Source organism: Conger conger, chromosome 10, assembly GCF_963514075.1.
Source record: "Conger conger chromosome 10, fConCon1.1, whole genome shotgun sequence".
NCBI classification, from domain to species: Eukaryota; Metazoa; Chordata; class Actinopteri; order Anguilliformes; family Congridae; genus Conger; species Conger conger.
In genome coordinates, this window is record NC_083769.1 from 31,062,587 (window position 1) to 31,083,806 (window position 21,220).

Below are 21,220 nucleotides of genomic sequence, written 5' to 3' on the forward strand. Positions count from 1 at the left end.
CGTTTATTAGGGTAATGTATTTCTCCACATTTTCCAAAATAAACATTTGATGTGTTCTCATTCATAGCGTGTTGAAGTACGGTTACATTGATGTAAAGAAAATATCTGATATGGAATGAGAATGAGGAGAACACCAAAACATTCATCCTTGAGGGGTTTGGTCGTCCTTGTATCGCAAACACCACCAATCCTTTAGATTTCCTCCTCCTACTCAAACACTCAATTTCCCCTCGTGCAACGCCCCCACCCTCGCTGCCTGCAGATAGTTGCCGTATTGGACAAGGCAAGAAGCGCCTATTTTCCCTTCGCTTGACAGCGCTGGTGCCCACTGCATTGCTTGTGTTGTGAGCAATGCGTGTGGGATACCTCACTCATTGTAAATTCTTTAGGACATCTGAGACTGTGGCTAGCGCTCTTTGCCATTTCCAGAGTTCCAGAGTAATACGTTTAAACACCGCGACACCCACCGTACTGCGGTTATTAATTTTTGGACATTATTTTGAAGGTTTTTCTTATCCCCCGACCGAATATATATTCCAAAACATTGGCGTATTTATTCTGGTCACGGTTCGCGCTGACAGGCGCCTGTCCTGAAAATCACTGTAGTGAATCGGGTAGCAGAGAAGCAGCAAACGGACACCTGCAGTAGAATGTAGCGGGATTTCCCTGGTTTGGGTGCGAGAAGGTGAGTTTAACAACGACTTACTTAGTATACAAAAAAAAAAGAAAAAATAATTAACCTCTCTATATTGCGATATCAATATAGAGTGGTTAATTAGTTGAATGGAATGTTAGTGAAACAATCACTGTCAAGATGTACTTGCGCTGGGTAGCCTATATCGTGCTTCATACCAAAAGAATATAAACTGCAATATTAAATACATAAACTGTAAAAACGGTAATAGTTTATGTGCAGTGGATCTTGTTGTGGATAAAGGGTGTTAATGCTTTAATTGGTGATATATATCTCTATAATGTCTCAAATGTTACAGTGCAATACAGCATATGTACGGAGCACTGCAGAGTGCAGCATGTGAAGCATCGCAGCAAAGTGCATAGAGACATCAGGCTACGTTACTTACACCTCAGAAGTCAGATAATGGGCATTGAATCTGGAAGTATAATACTGCTGGATCAAGTTCTTAAATATTTGTTAATAAAACGGATTACTTTAATTAAAGGTATTATGTTGTGGTTCAATTGGATAATAATATGGTATAAACTGTTGCACTGTTTGTGATCTGTGTGGAAACTTTTCTGTGAGAGGGTAGCCTTGCTTGGGATCTCTTGGGGACCAGCGACCAGCCTGGAAAATATATTCTCATGATACCAACAACAATACAACAGCTGCCTCTGTGTATATGAGAGAGAGAGAGAGAGAGAGAGAGAGAGAGAGAGAGAGAGAGAGAGAGAGAGAGAGAGAGAGAGAGAGAGAGAGAGAGAGAGAGAGAGAGAGAGAGAGAGAGAGAGAGAGAGAGAGAGAGAGAGAGAGAGAGAGAGAGAGAGAGAGAGAATTAACTTGGGTGGGTAAATGTAATTGAAGATTCAAAATCCATCTGTTAGGGATGAGCTCTATTTTTGAAATGTTATGACTGCTTGACGACAATAATCGATTACCGTTCACAAGTTGTTCGAAAAAGTTGTATATTATTGTTTATACCCAGGTGGTGACACAGTCTTTTCACTAATGAAAAACTTTTGATAAATTCAGAAAATATTTCTTTGGCAAATTAATTTCATGCTTACTAAAACCCTACATAGCTTGTATGGTTGGTTCTATGTTGGCTTCTCCTGTTACAAGCTCTGCAGTGCTAGAATGTATCACCCACTATGTGAGGACTAGATTTGGAATGCAATAGTGTTCCTACTCAGTGAGTACCCACCTGTCTCATTGTATTAAGTAATCAATCAGATTGCAGTGCCTTTTGAAGTGAATTTGCAACAGTGCACTTCAGTGCTGACAGTAAGGTCAAAGTTAAGGTCATGGCTGGTTCTCAGCTGGCTCAGTTGACCTGGCAGTGAAAATGGAGCTTCTACCCTGTACTGCACCTTGCCTTCTTTCTTCCTCTGAGAAACCTGCAGAAGGAATGGTGGCAGGTGTGGGGGTGTGGGTAGGGACTTGGGGAAATGGAGAAGAGATGACCATGACAGAATGAAAATAAAAATCAATACAAATCTGAAGCATAACGAAGAGCTTGGATCCAGTCCTGTTTTTCTGAGGACTAGAGTGTATGCAGGTCTTTCTGCAGAGAGGTGCTAAGAGCTTTCCAACACAGTCATTCATTTGAGTAAACTCTTGCACCTGCTTTTTTCTTCAGCGCAGATCAGCCAGAATGAGATGAATGACATTAATTGTGGCATAATTGCCTTCTAGAGCAGAGCAACTTCGTAATTTATCTAAGTACAGTAGCGTCAGATTCAGCTCTGTAATTTGTCCACAGCAAGAAAACGGATGACTCAAACATTTCAGACATAAGAGTCAACCACTTTTCTGTCTGCCTTTGAAAATGCCAGAAAAGTGATCTAATATGATTAATATGATGCTTGCAAGCCATAACTCGGCCTTCATTCAGTTCCATTCAGCATTTTATCAGAAGAAGCAAACAATATTATTGGGCTATGTTGGTATTTCATATTTCAGTACCATTTTATTTAGATGACTGTTATCACAGCAATCTTACACACTATAAGCCAAATCAAATATAAGATCCCAAATATGAATCGCAGATCATGACAGCTGAAATAGAAAGATGCTTTTTCAATACGAGACACAAACCAAGGCACGTAAAATCCGATTTTATAATTCATAATTGTAATCGCTTAACCTGCCTCTCCTCCTTCCCCCTGTTATCCTACACTCTGCAGTAATCACTTCTTCCTCTTAATCCTGCACTGTGCTTTTCACATTCCTCTTCATTCTTTCATCCTCCCTTTTCTGTACTGTCTTTTCTCATGTTTCATTTTCTTGACTCGCCCACCCATCCTCTCTTATGTTTCATTTTCTTGCCCCCCCCCCCCCCCAGATATCCTGTTTCTGGGGATTGAGTGTCTGTGAGAAAATAATCAATGCACGTCCATTACCCCTGATTGTAGAAGAGCTGCAGGGTTGTGACACTGTTCTCTGGACAGTAGGTGTGATGATCATTGCATTGTCCAGGGAAGGAGTGTTGTGTGTTTGTGTGTTGCTATGGGAGGGAGGCATTCTGCTAAGTGGAAAAAGGGTTCTGCTGAGTCGCCCTGAGGTAAAAGCGTTCCACTGGTACTTGCAGAAACAACCACAGCAGTTTCACTATAGCAGAAGCCACACAGGCATTTTAGAAGCCAATTACTGACCAAACAGAAATTCTCACACAAAAATGTGTGGTACAGTGTGGGACCAACATGGCTCAATGGATGTGTGACATTTGGGATTCTGGGAGGGGCTGGTGTGGCCCTTCAGGGTGAATTAGAATTTATACTTTAATTGAATATGTTCATGTCTTGAAACAGAATATTAGTCCAATGTTCACATTACCTTCAGGCAATACTTGTATTTCAGAAAATACAAATTCTCAATAAATATGACAAATAATCAAATATCTATAATGCTTCTGTCAATTTTTTGGTCTACAACCAGAAAGCTGGTCAGAATAGATAATGGTCAAAAAGGTGGGAACACCAATATGGACACCAACAAGAGAGATGTGGCTCCCTTATGAAAGTCAAACTATTGACTGGGAAGGCCAAGGCCAATGGATAACATCATTGTCATGCTGGTCAGACCTTTGGGTGATTGCGCATGCTTTGTGGACTATAGCATTGTCATCCTGTAAGGTACAGTACCTCTCCCAGCAGGAAGGAAATGCTAAGGTGATCACTCAGAATGAGTATGTTGTGATTAGCATTGACCTTGCCTGCTCAGGGGATGAGTGCACCCATGCCAGGAAAATGCAATTTTTCTGGCATGGTTTGGGTATCCTGATGGGCTATTCCTTGTTCTGTTATCCAAAAGTATACTGTCTTAGTAATTGTAATGGTGTAACCATCAGTCTCATCAGCTCTTGGCTCTTCCCACTTTAAAATTCAACAGTGCTTGTGTTCATTGCTTTTCAAAAATCATTTAGTTTTAGTGAAATAAAATACAAGGAAACGATCACACTTACTGTATATCAAGTATAAAATGTATTTTAATTTACTGTATATTTCAGTTTTATTTATATATCTGCAGTTCCAGTGTCCATCAACACTTAGTTTCAATTTCAAATTCAGCAACACAGCTAAATTTAGGGCAGACGTGTCCGTGAGCATTTAAATTCTGCGAGTGGCTTACCTGAGAGATACAACATTAAAGCAAATGTGTATGCGTTTAAATTATATTCAGTCCTTTATCTTCTATTTCAACTTTTCTCCAAATTTAGGACTCTCAAAAGCAATTTTCTACCATTTCAGTTGCTGCAGGGTGCTCTCTGAAATCAGTAGAGCACAGACTTGCAGACTAAACAGGTCCTCTGAATTGGCTGCAGTCAGATGCTCCTTTCTACCCCGCAGTCCTCCTGCTGAGCTGTGCAACTAGACTTTACACAGCTAGCACAAGCAGACGGGTTGATCAGGATTGGCTAATGTTTAATGAGGCCTAGTATCCCTGCCCTTGGTGATGCTGTTGGCAAAAATATTTTCCCCCATGGCCCCCAGGAGGGCCTTAATAGTAGGGTGATAAAAAAGGTAACTATGCAGCACAAGAACTTATGTGTGATCAGCAGTTTATTTAGTCGATCAATACATCAGAACAGAAAATGGCAACTATTGATGTGCTGAGAATTATGGCTCCTTAATGGCAATTTTTAAAACCAATTGATATGTTTTTTTTGGTGAAGTATCAAATACAAAAAATAAACTGTGACAATTATCTGGGAGGGAAAATCTGTCTTTGTCTGTATGTATGATGCAAATGTATGATGCATTTGCATTTGCAATGCAGTATAAAAGGCAATAATTTGTTGTAGTAAAACAATGTTAATGTTAAGCATTTGTATGGGGACCATCTTTGAATGTGTCAAAGATTTGCAATCATTAACAATGGCTTCTTTGGTGAGGGGGACTAGAACTGTAGAAGTCTAGACATCAGTGTGTTGTGTGATGAGTGTGGATTCCTTGCTGCAAAGGTTGCACTTGCAGTAGAATTTGTTAGCAAATCCACCTTCTTGGGAGAGGGTAAGCAATCAAATGGCTCTGTCGAGCTCAGGTTTCTCACTAGCTTGGGGTATTTGTATTCCTAGCACAGACAGAAGCACATTCAATGGCTGTGGATGAAAGCTCCCTAAGGTCTTGCATTTCATGTCTCACTGTGGGAGTGAAATGACTTCTGAAGATTCATCCATTGCACCTTCACTTGCTCCACAGTACGATAGCCCTGTGATAGACTGTTTACACATATTCACAATCAGAAAATTCTGAAATTCTGTGGTAAATGTTAAAGAAGTTTAACGTGGGGGGTGAAAATGTTTCATGCCGCGTTGACTGAAATTGGTTTTCCATGCAGATTTTGGGCTCTGCATACAGGCTCCCTATTCCTATGTACGGATCCTTTGGGGAGTATGTTTTGTGTTACCAGAGCAAAAGCCTACCTTTGTGCTTGGTACAGGTTTCAAGTAGGCCCTGAACAAATCAACATAACCAAGTACTTTTATTATGCAGATTATGCATTTTCAGCAAACTGGTGCTGTACAATTTTTAAAAAAGGACATTTTAATTGTGATTACTGTAGGTTACAAATGCCACATTGTGCTCTTGAAAAACCAGAATACAGACTAGAAATTTTGTTTATTTGTTCATGAGCTGTATCATGTTAGAATTCATTTCGCAGTTTTAATGTATGTGATTATTGTATGTGATTATAAATTCAAATTGTTAGCTTGGCTAGGATTATATTAGTGTGCCCTTGGGCAGAAGAAAAGGTCAAAGCTTTTATAAAATCATTAAATTAGTGCTCTTGACAATGCTCTCTGTCAGTGGTATCTTTTCTCACACGGTGTAGTGTACAATGCAGAAGCAGTATGGTTGTGGAACATGACATTTTGACCACACCGCAGAGCTTTGTGGGAGGGTGTGTAGGAGGTTCTGTGTCCTACACATTTGCATTTGCACATCACTGTAAAGTAATACAGTTTTGCACTTGCAGCAAATGGGGGCAACAGACACATCTACAGGAGGCTTTGATTTCTGCCCTGTAATGTGCTGTGCTGCTCTGTGGACTCTGACAGACCTGGCTTAGGGGCTTGCTGAGAGAACAGACGAGTGAAAGATAGAGATAGGAGAGGCAGGGGGAGGAGTGATGGATGAGAGGGAGGGATGGAAGTGTAGATTGATGTTGAGATCAGTTAATTGCTGGAGAAGAAGGGGGAAATGTTTCTCTGTCCCGGCTGCACTTCCTCCATCTATCTCCCTTATGAACACTACCACCTCTCTCACTTCTCTCCAATCAGTTACCGTCATCCTGTCCTCTCACTCATTCAACGCAGCATGTCATTTTTAATCTTTCTGCCTCTCACATCAGTTTTTCTGTTATTGTTTTTCAGGGTTTATGCGCATTTGCAGTGACTTTCTGTTAGATTTTTCTGCTTCATTGAGTTCTTGCCCCCTCTTGCTCTCATTCAGCCCTGTCTGAGGTTCATACATACTGTAATTTGTTGGAAAGGCAATTAAGGATAAGGAAAATGTAATACCATGCACCATATGCCATAGTGTATGCATTTCCTATGTGAACATATGTATCAGTGCGTTTTGGCTCATTAGGCTTACTGTGGTGTAGGGTGTTAAAAACATTGACCTGTGATAGGTCTGGCCCAAAACAACAACCACTGTAGGAGGTGGCAGTGAAGCAAGCTCTATCCAACCTTCTTTAATTAACCTATTTCAAAACATCCAAATGGACGTATCCATAATATAATTCTACCAAAAATCTTTTCAAAGTAATGTCAGTCAATCATGGGTGGTGCAGTGGCTAGCACTACTGCCTCACAGCAAGGAGGTCCAGGGTTCGAATCCCCGTCGGCCGGGGCCTCTCTGTGTGGAGTTTTCATGTTCTCCCCGTGTCTGCGTGGGTTTCCTCTGGTTACTCTGGTTTCCTCCCACAGTCCAAAGACATGCAGGTTAGGCTGATTGGAGAGTCTAAATTGCCCATAGGTATGAGTGTGTGAGTGAATGGTGTGTGTGCCCTGCGTTGGACTGGCAACCTGTCCAGGGTGTATTCCTGCCTTTCGCCCAATGTATGCTGGGATAGGCTCCAGCCCCCCTGCGACCCTGTTCAGGATAAGCGGGTTAAGATACCGTACCTCCCTCTTCAACACCAAAAAGTAAATTGTATTGGAGGAGGGAGACTGGGAGAGGGATACAGTAGGGAGAGGGATTAAGAGCTGAGCAAAAATAGCAAAGTACACATAGAAAGACCCCAGGTGGGATTTGAACTTGGGACACTTTTGTTTTGAGGTGTTGTTCACTGCACCACCACATAGCTCCAACTGCACGTTCCTTGTAGAAACAAAATCTCAGGAGATATCTAGTGAGACTAAAACATTTATTGCTATTAGGATAAATAATAGTTTAGTTGTTATAAATTATCTGGACCCAATAGCTCAGACTCTGGTAATAAATTGAGCTCTACATATTTAATCCCCACATAGAAATAGATACAAATGTCTGGATTTCTATCAATCGATATTACAATGTAATTGAGTTCTCTACTGTTGCTGATAATTATGCATGCCATAATAATGCCATGCAATGTAGTTTGAGGCCATTCGTGGATTTACCTTGAAGTCACTTTAGGGATCACCATTCCAAGCCTTGATCAGCTGTTAATCAGACACATGACAGATTAACAGAAGAATCACCATCCATCCATATAAGGCCCGACAAGTAGATCTACTTCTGTTTATGTTTATTTTGTCAGTTGAATTACCTTTTTACCAATACAGAAACAAAAAATCATGACAATAACATTAGAAAGCCAAGCATAGTGGATGCAAATGACATTTTATGTTTTTTTTATGACAATGGAAAAAAGTAGCCAGGTAATCTATTTCATAGCCTGAAAAAGCTTCTTGTGTTATATTTGTATTTGTATTTTACTTACTGCTGAGGGACTTGCCATGTACTATTTTTCTTCGTATCGCCACTGGTCACCACCGCATCGGAGTGGGTGGGTTGGCAGCCTCCTGCTGGGAGGACCCAGTTTTAATCAAATGAAAACTCCGCCCAGCTGCAACATCACCTACCAACCGAGAGCCCTAATCATGCATGCCCAGTGACAGTCTATCTGCTGATTGTGCCATCTGACCAATCACACCTACTTGGTCACATATTTGCTTCTGGGAGCTGTAGTGCTGGCAGTGCAACCACTAAGTCTGTCAGAATCTTACAATATTCATAAACCTTTTATATTTATAGACCTTTTAGTACATAAGGATGACAGATGGGCCCATAAAACTACAACTTTGCTAGAACTGAAAGGCTACTTGTTTATATGAATTCTGCACAGAAGAATTTGTAGGAGGCATTTTTGACTGGTTGACTATAATGGCATTCCATGCAAGGGCAGCGATTGCTTTTCTTCTCTTCCTGTCTGGGGCTGGCCAACTGCCAGATTTGTGTTGTACCTGCTACTAAAGCTTCTGAATTAATTCAAAGGGAAAATTAAGGCTTTGATCGATTGTCCCAGTCCAGACATTAGTGGCATCCAGGCCAGCCATGAATCAGCACTCCACACTCCCCTTTCATTACCACCAATTGTTCTCTTACTCCTTACCCACTGTTACTAAATAAGAGTCAAGGATGTCTTGCTCGTATGACCCTACAAAGTACTATCAGAGCCATGATAGTGACAGTGAAGCACAACGTGATAACACCAATAACAATAACGGTCAACGAATACAGGGTCTGTCAAAAAGGCATCCCAGCAGGATGTGAAAGAGATCCTCATTACAGCCAGTGAAAATAATTTAATCTAACTACATTTTCAGTGACAATTTAATTAATATTTAAGTCATGATTTATTGTTTTATCCAAAACATTTGTTAATTATGCTACATGTAACATAGCTAACATAAAAGGGACATAGCACTAACTAACACATTGATATGCTTTTTAGTGTTAGCACTCTTTCTTGGTGTTCAAGCTTGACCCTCAGACCGGCCAGGGCCATGTGCTGCTCCTGCAAATGGATTAATGCCTTCTGTACTGTATGTTACTCATTCACGGGATGTAGGTTTATGGTTCATTTATGTCATTCTAATAGGGGTTATTTATGATAAAGGAGAGTGAGTGGTTGTCTCCGCCCACCCTGTGCTAAAGAAAGCATCTCTCAGCAGATATGACGCTTGTATGTTGACCTCTTTCTGTGACTTGTAGTTGTTTATCAGTTCTGGGCTTGAAACTTGAGAGTGCCAGCTCTTAATGGATTTGTCTGCCTCTGTATCTCAGGCAGACTAATCCAGGGCATAACTCTTGTGTTTACTGGGCCTTATATTGCCTGTTGTCTTCCCTTCACTTTGACACCTTTGTGCAATAGGCAGGCATTTTATATGTTCAAAGTTGGGAGCTGGAAGGGGTTTCTCTGTGTTTTGACTTTAGTATTGGGCAGATACATTACTGAGGTTATGAATTGTATGATGGGGCATCTTCATTAATTGTACTCTTTCCCCCTGGTCAGTGGGGGCAATTAGCTGTATATGGGGGAGATGCACCTGGGGCTCGCACTAGAGCACCACTGCTGTGTGTGTCCTCTAAATGGTAAATGGTTGGCATTTATACAGCGCCTTTATCCAAAGTGCTGTACAATTGATGCTTCTCATTCACCCATTCATACACACACTCACACACCGACGGCGATTGGCTGCCATGCAAGGCGCCGACCAGCTCGTCAGGAGCATTTGGGGGTTAGGTGTCTTGCTCAGGGACACTTCGACACAGCCCAGGCGGGGGATCGAACCAGCAACCCTCCGACTGCCAGACGACTGCTCTTACTGGCTGAGCCATGTCGCCCCCTCTCTCTGCTGTTGGGCCTGCAGTAGGACCTGTCTGCAGCAAGCAGGCCCCCATCCTCTCTCAGTCTGGCCCCAGAGCTCATCCAAGACCTCAACTACTGTCCACTCTTGAACATTTATCATTTATCACTCTGAATCAACAAAGTCAAAATTGATTTTTTTAATGTTTATCTTGCTTTCTCCATACGGTGAGATATAATAGAATATAAATATTATAAATACTATATTATTATTATTTCACCATCTGGAGAAGGCGAGAAATCTATCTCTCACATTCTGCATCTCTCTCTCTCTCTCTCATACACGCTCACATGCACACACTTATACACACACAGACACACACACATAATAAGTGAGCTTGTGTTTATTGTGATATTGTGTGCGTGTGTATGAGAGATGGGTATGAGTCACTCTACAAACATGTCTATGTGCAGTATTTATTCCTGTCACTTTAACTATGCAAGATTGATTGCTTGTTAGTCACCATAGAAATCAACAATGTAAATTAGTGTGATAGACAGAGATAGATAAATGTTATGTTTAGTTTGTACTGACACATCATTTCTCATAGAAATGAGTGATATTTTTTAAAGGTTGAATAAGGGTAAAATTAGATTATTAGTGCAAAGTTAGACCTCTGATCCCATGTTCTGGTAATGACTAATTTCATTTTGCTATCATTTATCATTCATTATCATTACTTGTTGATTTTCCATTTGTGGGGCCATTTATAGTGTTGCAGTCATATGAGGATGATGTCATTCCCTGGAGTCAAGATAAGAGGTTGACTGGTAGCCTCTGTGAGGGCCTTGGGTCTTCCATGAGGTAAATAAATGATGTTCTCTGTGCCATGCTGTTGAGAAGATTGTTGGTTCATTGTTGACTCTCACAGCTGGATTTGATCCATATTTGCATGTATGTTTGAGTTCAACAAGAGACAAGACATGGTGTCCTCCCAGTCTGTCACTCTCCCCCAGTTGTCAAGATTAATCTTGCTCTGTTTTCTATCTCTTTGCAAAGTCACACTATTCACATCCAGGCTGTCTAAGGCCAACTGACCTCACACACAGACGCACACACGTGCCTATGTACATGCGTGCACACATGCTCACACACACATACACACGCACACACACAGATGGACCTGGAGTTGACAGGTCCCTCCCTCTCACTGGTAACAGTTTTGTGCATTCCCCAGTGACTGGGACTGGAATGAACAACACAGTTAGCTTTCAGTTGTCTCCATGATGAATGTTCCTCACAGACTCTCAACAAGAGAGGTGTAGTCTTGTGTTTGCACACCGATAGCAGAGATGGGCAACACGGCTGCCTTGGTATGCCTTGGTATACAGGCCCTGTTTGCTTTTACCAAATTGTATCTGTGCCAGCCTTTGTCTGTAAGTCTAGAAGCAAAAAGTTATTTTTGCTGACCGTGTCTTTCTGTAGTCTGACAAGGATCTCTCCTGCTGTGCTCAGCATGGGCACGAATGATCTTTATTGGGTGGGTGGGGGGAGGGGGGGTGTTGGCAGGGAGGAGGCTTTTATATACTTTAAAATGGTGTCCCTAGTGTAATTTTGAGGTCCATATAGATCTGAATCGTACCCTGTATATTTTGTGGTATTGAACAGGTCTGGGATTTCAAATGACATTTCAACTGATTGAGTAGCTCATTGAACATTATACAAGACTCATTGCTTATGCTAACGAGATGGACTGTAATGCTGTATTGACCATAGCGGGCCAGCGGCCTTTTCACAGTAAGACAGTTTTTGTTCAGCTTTTGGTAGTATGACCATTTGCATCTTGCATTTTCATGAGCCTTATATTTTTTTATAGGGGTTGTGTGGCACTCTCGTACATCATTTATTTAAACAATTCTCATGTGATTCCAGTTCCATACTTGTATTTGTGCAAATAAAAGTATTTACATATTTGAGATGAAAATGAAAGGTTACTATAAATAAGAAAATGTAATAAATAGGTATTTTAAAGGCTCTTCTGTAAAGCATATACTATGTTGGCACCATCAAAATGAGTAGACGTGAATTGTCAGTTACTGTGCCACTCTCTGTTTTCAGTTGAGTGGACATTGTGTGTTAGAATTTAGCTTCTACAACCTGGCATGAAAAAAACCACACTCAGCACAAGCCTGTCCTGCACCCCTGATGACCGCATAGTCAGTGCACAGCCTACTATGAGCTGGGACCAGAGCAGATGACAAATGCTCTGTTCTCCACCGTGACCTCCTCGCTGCCTTGCCTTGCTGTCTCTACCATGGTGACAGACAAATGTTGGGAGTTACACTAGCTTGCCCACTGCCTTTCAGGGTTGTTTGTTATTTGTAGTCTTGTGTGTGAGAACAGATAATTTATTGCCATCTGTGGTTATAGGCTGACATGCTGCTAAGAGGACGAAAACAGATCTGACAGCAAGTGAGAAAAGCTCAAAACCTGCATTCAGCCCATAAAAATGATCTAGAATGGTTTCTGATTAATCTGCGAGAACATTCATCACAGAAGGTATATGACAAGATGGATGCCCAAGATGAACGTCCTTCGGCAAGAGTATTTCATGATATCATTGTGATGTCATCAGTAAGTTTCTCAAGTTGGAGGTTGAACTGATTAGACTGTAAAAATATTGACTTGATTGAGGGCAAACATTGATAGGAGGGCATGACCTGCCCTTTTGCACTGTATCAGAGTGTAGTACCAGGATTGCCGTCAAGGGACATATTACCTTGTGTGACAGAGCATGGGAAAATGTCCTTGTTGACAAAGCGTGGCCCTTTTGGGACAAAGGAAGCAAGGGAATTACTGTAGAAGCACTTACAGGTGTGGTTGAGGTAGGGCTGAAGGCAACGGAAATCAATAGAGACATCGCCTCATTTTCTGGCTCCCTGAGGTGGCATGTGTACATCTTGACAACAACATCACTCACTCATAAGTCTGCCATCATTCTGGGAATTCAGTTTCCATTTCAAATTGGCTCCATTGGCATGGTGACAACAGTTGTTTTGTGAGAACTATTCATGGGAGAATCACTATAGGCAGGGAGAAACATTCCAAAATGTTTGGACCTAAGTTGATCTAACATACTCTGACATTGCTTTTCCGATATACTGTGTTTTTTCGTGTTCTTGCCATTTTGTTTTCCGTCTCTGTTATTTCAACCGCTTTGCTGAGTAGCACTTAACGATGCTATTTGTCTCAGTTTCTGCGCTCTCCCACACTGTCTCTCTCTCTCTCTATCTCTCACTTTCTCTCTCGCTTCATCTGCTGTTTCAGGTCAACGTACTCTATTCCAGCCTTCAGTTTTTTTCTCAGTCTTGCAAATATCTATTTCTTTTTGTGTCCTGTTCTATCTCCCTCTCTCTCTGCCTCTATCTCACCCACCCCATCACTCTCTCCTTCCCTCTCCTGCGCTTTCCCAATCCCTCTCTCACTCGCTTGTTCTTAGTGTAGTGAGGTGATCAGGCAGTCTGCTCACGAACTATGCCAGCTGGAAATCTCTCTGTAATGAGCTGAGCACAGGACTGCAGCACTTAGAGGAGAGCTCTCTCGCTCTGCCTCTCTCTCCCTCCCACCTTCCCTCCCTCTGTTCCTTTCTCTTCATCCCCCTCTCCCTCCATGTACCTCGTCCTCCCACGCTTGGGCTAGCTCTTTTCCCTTCCATCCCCTTTCCTCCCATTTTCTCTCTCTGTCCCTTTCTTTTTCCTTCTTTATGCACATAATAAAAACAAACACTGCTGTGCTTTCTCCCTGTCCATCTCTCTCACCATCCTTCAATCTGTCTGTCATACTGCCTTGCTATAGCATGGCTGTGCTTGATGAAAATAAATGCTTTTTGGTCATTGGCACTTGGATTCAGCTGCAAAGCATTAAATGAAATTAAGTATTTGGGTTTTATTTTTTTCATGGAGATGCAGTGTACAACTGCATAAAGTCTCAAAATTACGTATTGGATATGAATAGGCTCAGCACCCATGGTCAAAGCGGTTGACACTAAACTAAAGCTAAACTCCAGACCAGTTGCCGTGGTAACCACAACAAGCTAAATTATATCTTTAGCTAAAATTTGACAAATAATACTGTATACTGCACTTGAGTTTGTACATTTAGTTTTAAAAGGTCATTAAATTGATCTGTGTACTCCCTGCAAGATGACGTGGATTCGTCCATATTATATGATTTGACAAATAACAGGAAGCAATCAGTAGCAGTCTTGTTTATGTTGTTGCACTATTCATATGTTAAATAGTAAGTGATGATTAAAAAACCAGCTGAAGCATGGATTCATGGTTCTGCAGCGAAATGAAAATGTGCCTGTGCCTATACTTTCAGAAATCCTTGATTGCCAGCATATAACATAAAAATATGTCTTATAAAGCGATGTCATACATGCTGCTAATTAAATCCAGTTTCTTAATAGGGATTCTGTGGATTTCTTTGGGCGAATGTGCATTTTGAAACTTTCGCAGTGTTTTATATGGCACCTCTGATAGCACCTATCCGCACAAGTCACAAAAAGCTGAGCGTTCCTAGCCATCTGAGACTGTCTTGGTGATTGCGCCCTTCCGGGTTCACACATGACTGTGCAGGTATTTTGTACTGGTCATCTTGGGAAGGCTATAAGGCACTTGTTCACAAGTTACAAGTTCCAGCATGTTGTGAAGGTGTTCATGTACCTGCCATTCTCACACTGTTCTGTAGATGGTGTTATGTGTTCTGGCTCAGGACTGTGGTTTAATAGAGAAGGCGTCTGTGTAAATAGAAAACATCTCGGTAATGATCCCATCATATTCACAGACAGCTAGAGCACAATAAACACCTGACCTACTGATAGTGGAATATAGTTCATGAGAAGATAATATCCACTGTATTGGAGAAAAATTGCTCTATAGGATTTCCACTGGGGCATTTTTCCCTCAGTGTGGCAGTTCATTTTATTGACTATGCTCAGTGTTTAATGGTGATGGAAAGGCACCATCACTTTCATACTAAATGTTTTTTGTGTCAAGCATAATAAAATGTGTTATCAGTTTATTGTCAAATTCTTTTGACTCATTTACTGTGCTCCAGCAATTGAAGACTGGTGCTTTTGATCCCATCTGCCTCACTTACTGTATGACTCAAGGACCTATAAAAATCTATAAAATATTGAAAGCTGTAGCTTGCATTTCATCAAGTCCTCTTTAGCAGGGACATATCTCTTCTCTGTGGATGAATGATCCTTCCATATTTGCTTGTCACAATCACCACTCCATCCCCATCTCTGCTTATATAGCTGCTTTTCCACATACAGTGGTATGCAAAGATTTGCAATGTTCAAAGGTCAGTCCAGCCATTGTAGTTGAAGAGAGATTTGGTATTCCATCAAGACAATGATCCCAAGCATACCTCAAAATCAACCATGAAGAACCTCCAGAATGGCTACCACAGACTTGAATATTATAGAAAATCTATGGTGGGATCTCAAACATACAGGAAGATGGGGGAAGATTCCAAAATTGGGAATTTAAAGAATCTTTACTACAGGAAGCATTTGTAAGCTGTTATAGTTGTCTGAGGAGTTACATTACATTAATGGCTTTTGGCAGACGCTCTTATCCAGAGTGATATACAGTTGATTAGACTAAGCAGGAGACAATCCTCCCCTGTAGCAATGCAGGGTTAAGGGCCTTGCTCATTGTGGCTACACCTGGGATTGAACCACCAACCTTGTGGGTCCCAGTCATGTACATTAACCACTACACTACAGGCCACCCCAAAGTCACAAAGTTTTATTAGTTAAACTGTAAAATAAAAATCTTGCTTCAAAATTTGAAGAAATGTGTCATGTTTAACTTTGTACCATTTAGAGGTCAGGTTCACTTCTGTTGAACAAGATATTAATTGTAAAAGGCTTTTTGACCAGGGGTGCCCAGATTTTTGCGTGCAACTGTATACTACCTTTGATTGGACCTTAAACCCATGTTTTAAACTCATATTTTTACGGGATGAATTTCCCTTTAAAGCATGCATAAAGCAAGCATTTACCATTTGTCAAAACATGTAATGCCCACAGTACTGTATTTGCCTGAATGGAAGATTTCAGTAATACGGTAAGCTCCCTCTTATACTTTCTGTCCAAATAAATTTTGCCTGCTGCTATTGTATTCATTGTCCGTTTTAAGCAAAGCTTCAGAGTAAATGCCAAGGTTTTGTGTTCACTACTACATGCCGAGTGAATCTACTCCTCTGAATGTCATTGTCACTCAGAGCATTCAGCCATGCTTCAGTTATTGCATGGCCCTGGTGTCTACTCTGACCCCCAAACTGTGTCCCTGATTTGACAGAGGAACCCCATGGGATGTGTGTGTGTGTGTGTGTGTGTTTGTGTGGAAAATGACAGCAAAGGACAGCAAGTGAGAGAGAGAGGGGCATTATGGAATGTGTGTAGTATGGATATATTAAGGAAGAACGGATAAAAGGAGGAATTAGACTTTTAATAAATATTTTAATTCTTTCACTTTCAAGATGCACAATGTGTTACCCAAAGAGAAAAATAATTTGTTTTGGATTATCTGACAGTTGTCCTGTTACAGCAATGGAGTTTATAGTTGCGGAACTATGCTATAATCATATGTACAGTATAGCTCATGCTAGTTATTTGTGTATATACAGGTTATCCAGAGGGATTTGTTCATATTTAAGTGACCCAGTTAGTACCTCAGCATGTTTTGTTCATGACTGTGATTATGAGTGTTCTGGTTTCATTGCAGGTGTTATTGTCCGATGTTCAATCAATCGATCGTAAGTGTAATGACTGTTAATGAAATCTACGATTTCCACTCTGTGTTGTAATGGTGCAGATAGGCTGATTCTGAGAAATATGCAAAACTACTGTGAAAATGGAGAACACCCATCTGTTTTGGGGGCAGAGATAGGATTTGCATGTGAATATGCATATAGGTGTTTATAGATGTGTTTATGTGATTGTGGGTTTATGAAGCAGTGACTCCCTGGTGGCTTGTTAACAGCTGCAAGCTGGCTGTGAAGCTCCCGTGCTCCCTCCATAGAGGGAAAATTACCCCACCTCCTCCACAAGCGAGTAACACTTCCACAGCTGCATAAACACAGCCGGCTCTGGGGTACCAATGCACCTTCACGCACATCTGCACCGCCATGTGCAACAATGCAAAATGCTATCCTGTGCCAGGCCTTCTTCACTATGTTGTCCCATTGCACCACAATGCGAGTGTGGCTTTTTCTGCTGGTCCTGCATCTCTGCGAAGCCACTGCAGGAGAGAGTGCCTGGCACTATTCCACACTCCGATGACCACTGTGTGCAGAGAGCTGATTACCAGAGAGGAAATCAGTGATTCAGAGCAGAGTGTTGCTCTTGCAGAAGAAATTTGCAAACATAATGTGATCTTTCTGAGCGATTTTGCACTCTGTGACTGTCTGTGTGACTTATTCTGCCCTGGATGACTAACTGACTGTATTGACTGATGCTGACTGGCTCTGTGTGACTGCATGTGGCCAGTGTGACTGACTGGCTCTGTTAATAACTGACTTTGTATGACTGACTGACTCTGTATGACTAAATCTATGCTGTGAGAACTGATGTCTAGGGGTATAACAGTTTATGGGTGTAACGCAAAGATTTCATTTGGTACTTACCTTGGTTCATTTATTATGAAAATGTAAACAGTTGCGAACTTTTCAATAATTTCCTGCTGAACAAAATAAGGCACATTGACACGGGGGGTAATTTTGGGGAAATTATGCATGTGTGCAAATGCACCCGCCCACCCAGATTTGCAGCATATTCTGAGCTGAGTATGTGTACTGTTACATCCCTACAGATATAACTGTGCAATTGATTTGCTTGGTGTGAATGACTGCCTTCTGTGACTGACTGATTCACTGTAACTGTGTCTACATTTTTGAATGACTCTGCCCTGTTTGTAGCAGTCTTAGCCAGTACCTCTGTAGACCATGTCTTACCTGCCTTCTCTGTTTCTTTGATTTTACAGAAATCTGTAATCCTCATTTCCCTGCCTCATTGCTGTGGCCTGGGAGAAGAAGGTTTGGTGGGGCATGGGGTGGCGTGTCTGTAGGCCTTGCTATGTGTGAGGAGGCTCAGAGGAGGCCATGGAGACCGAAGGCTACAGCCACCTCCTGGAGACGAGCGATGGCATGGGGGGAGGAGAGGAGCTGGAAGGCCTGGGCGGGGCCGGTTCGGACACCGGGTGGTACCTGCCCTACCCCGTCAGCTTCCAGGTGTCCCTGACCAGCTTCCTGATGCTGGAGCTGGTGTTGGGCTTCAGCAGTAACCTGACCGTGCTGGTGCTCTACTGCGCCCAGTCCAACCTGGTCGACTCGGTCAGCAACATGGTGACGGTCAACCTGCATGTGCTGGACATCATCATATGTGTGCTGTGCCTGCCGATGACGGTGGTGGTCATCTTGCTGCCTCTGGACGGGAACCTGGCGCTGCTCTGCTGCTTCCACGAGGCCTGCGTGACCTTCACCAGCATCGCTACCGCCGTCAACGTGCTGGTCATCAGCGTCGACCGCTACGACATCTCCGTGCGCCCGGCCAACCGGCTGCTGACCCCGCGGCGGGCCGCGCTGCTATTGGCCGCAGTTTGGGCCGTGTCGCTGGCCGTCTTCTTCATCCCCTTCCTGGAGGTGGAGTTCTTCACGGGGACGGACAGAGAGCTGGAGGGGCCCGAGCTGGTGCCCTTGTGGGAGAACCGGACGCTGCTGTGTGCAGGGGGGCAGGGCTATCACACAGAGCTCACCATGTACTACCACCTGCTGCTGCAGGTGCCCATCTTCTTCACGGCCGTGGTGGTCATGCTGTTCACCTACTCCAAGATCCTGCAGGCCCTCAACATCCGCATCGGCTCCCATTTTAGGAGGAGCCAGCGCAGCAAGGGCTCGTCCTGCAGGGGCCGCCGCAAGAGGCGCAGGAGGAAGGGGCTAGTGGGAGGAGGGGGAGGGTCCAGCCAGACCAGGAACCTCACCCAGCCACCTCTCATCCCCTCCCCCACTCCAACCCCTACCTCACCCCCACCACTCTCCTCAATTCCCCAGATCACCTCCGATAATGGGGCCACCCCTACCATCTCCCCCAGCCCTGCCCCTACTCCTGCCCCCACTCCCTCCCCTGTCCCCGCCCATGCCCCGCCCTCCATGGGCGTCCACGCCTCCGTGTCGGCCATCATCGCCCTGCGGAGGGCCGTGCGCCGGCACCGCGACAGGAGGGAGCGCCAGCGGCGCGTCTTCAAGATGTCGCTCATCATCATCTCCACCTTCCTGGGCTGCTGGGCGCCCATCTCCGTGGTGAACATCCTGATCCTGAGCCTGGGCCCCAGCGACTGGCTGGTGCGGCTGCGGCTCTGCTTCCTGGCGCTGGCGTACGGCACCACCATCTTCCACCCGCTGCTCTACGCCTTCACGCGGCAGAAGCTGAGGCGGGCGCTGCGGAGCAAGGTGAAGAAGCGCGTGGTGTCGCTGCTGCAGGTGGACCCGGCCCCCAGCGGCACCGTCATACACAACTCCTGGGTGGAGCCGCGGAAGGGCCGCCGTCTGAGGCTGGAGGGCAGCGACGCCACCGACCGCTGCCTCACAGAGGCCGTGCGCGAGTGAGAGAGCGGAGAGAGAGAACGACTGAGAGAGTGGGACTAAGGAAGAGACAGAAAGAGAGAGAGAAGGAGGAGAATAGTGTTGATGCTTGTGTGTGCTTTTATGCGTGTGTATGTGTGTGTGCGTGCGTACTTGTGTGCAATTTAAATCTTAGCAGTCTCATGGAAATGTCCTCATCGCTCTGGCATTTCTGTAGACAAACGTGTGACAGCGGTTATGTACAGGTGTTCTAATTAAGCCCTGCTCTCATTAAAGCCCTCCTCGTTTGTCATCGTGAAGAGGAGCCACCTTCATCCCTCATGGCCCATATTTCATCATGATAACCATTTACAAGTATATGACATGCACACTAATATTTACATCATACATTCATCATACTCATCGCAATCATACACTAGCACAGACCCACTGATGTGCTCAGCACACTAACCAAGGCCAGTCTTGGGTGCTCAGTCCTGGTTGTGGGTTGCAAGTTTATTAACACAACTGGAGTACTGATGTTCTTGTCCAGTAATTACCACGTTAATTCAACCACTTGTCAGAGTTCTGAGATAATTTGTAATTTGGATGGTTTCCACGCTTGTTTTTTTACATTACATTACATTACATTATTGGCATTTGGCAGACGCTCTTATCCAGAGCGACGTACAACAAAGTGCATACCCATAACCAGGGATAAGTTCGCTGAAAGACCCTAGAGGTAAGTACAATTTCAACTGCTACCTGTACAACAAAGATAAGGACAAGGGCCACTTTTTTTTTTTTTTTTTTTTTTTTTTTTTTTTTTGAACAAACAAACAAACAGAGCAAAAGTCACCAAAGTTAAGTATCCAAACACTGCTTACCTAGCCAACTAAAATACTGATACACAAGTCACAGAGACAACAATTAAGGTTCACAGGGAGGTAGGGAGGGATGGGGAGAGGTGCTGTTTGAAGAGGTGTGTCTTCAGCTTGCGCTTGAAGGTGGGGAGGGATTCTATAGTTCTGACCTCAACGGGGAGTTCGTTCCACCACCGTGGAGCCAGAACAGACAGTAGTCGTGAGCGTGAGGTGGAGGTTCTGAGAGGGGGAGGTGCCAAGCGGCCTGTGGAGGCTGAACGAAGAGGTCTGGCAGGGGTGTAGGGTCTGATGATTTTTTGCAGATAAGCTGGGGAAGACCCTTTAACTGCTTGGAAGGCTAGCACCAATGTTTTGAATTTGATGCGAGCCATGACAGGCAGCCAGTGGAGGGAAGTAAGCAGGGGGGTGACGTGTGAGTATTTGGGAAGGTTGAAGACCAGACGAGCTGCTGCATTCTGGATGAGTTGGAGGGGTCTGATGGCGGACGCTGGGAGGCCAGCCAAGAGGGAATTGCAGTAGTCCAGGCGGGACAGAACCATCGCTTGGACCAGGAGCTGGGTCGAGTAGGGGGTGAGAAAGGGGCGGATTCTCCGTATGTTGTATAGGAAGAACCTGCAAGACCGGGTCACCGCCGCAATGTTCTCGGAAAGGGACAGTCTGCTGTCCATCACCACGCCGAGGTTCCTTGCACTGGGTGACGGCGTGAGTGTGGTATCCCCG

General features: G+C 43.6%; 1 protein-coding gene across 1 annotated transcript; it reads left to right on the forward strand.

The window, feature by feature from the left end:
* Positions 1-366: 366 nt before the first annotated feature.
* On the forward strand, positions 367-20,240 carry LOC133139281 (G-protein coupled receptor 22). Its single transcript, XM_061258714.1, has 2 exons — positions 367-685; positions 18,041-20,240. Exon 2 carries the CDS (start codon positions 18,159-18,161, stop codon positions 19,659-19,661), a length of 1,503 nt encoding a protein of 500 aa, XP_061114698.1. The 5' UTR covers positions 367-685; positions 18,041-18,158; the 3' UTR covers positions 19,662-20,240.
* Positions 20,241-21,220: the final 980 nt, after the last annotated feature.

What these genes read in the sequence shown, in the direction of transcription:
- LOC133139281 (XM_061258714.1), top strand. Translation starts at nt 18,159, where the DNA reads ATGGAGACCGAAGGCTACAGCCACCTCCTGGAGACGAGCGATGGCATG.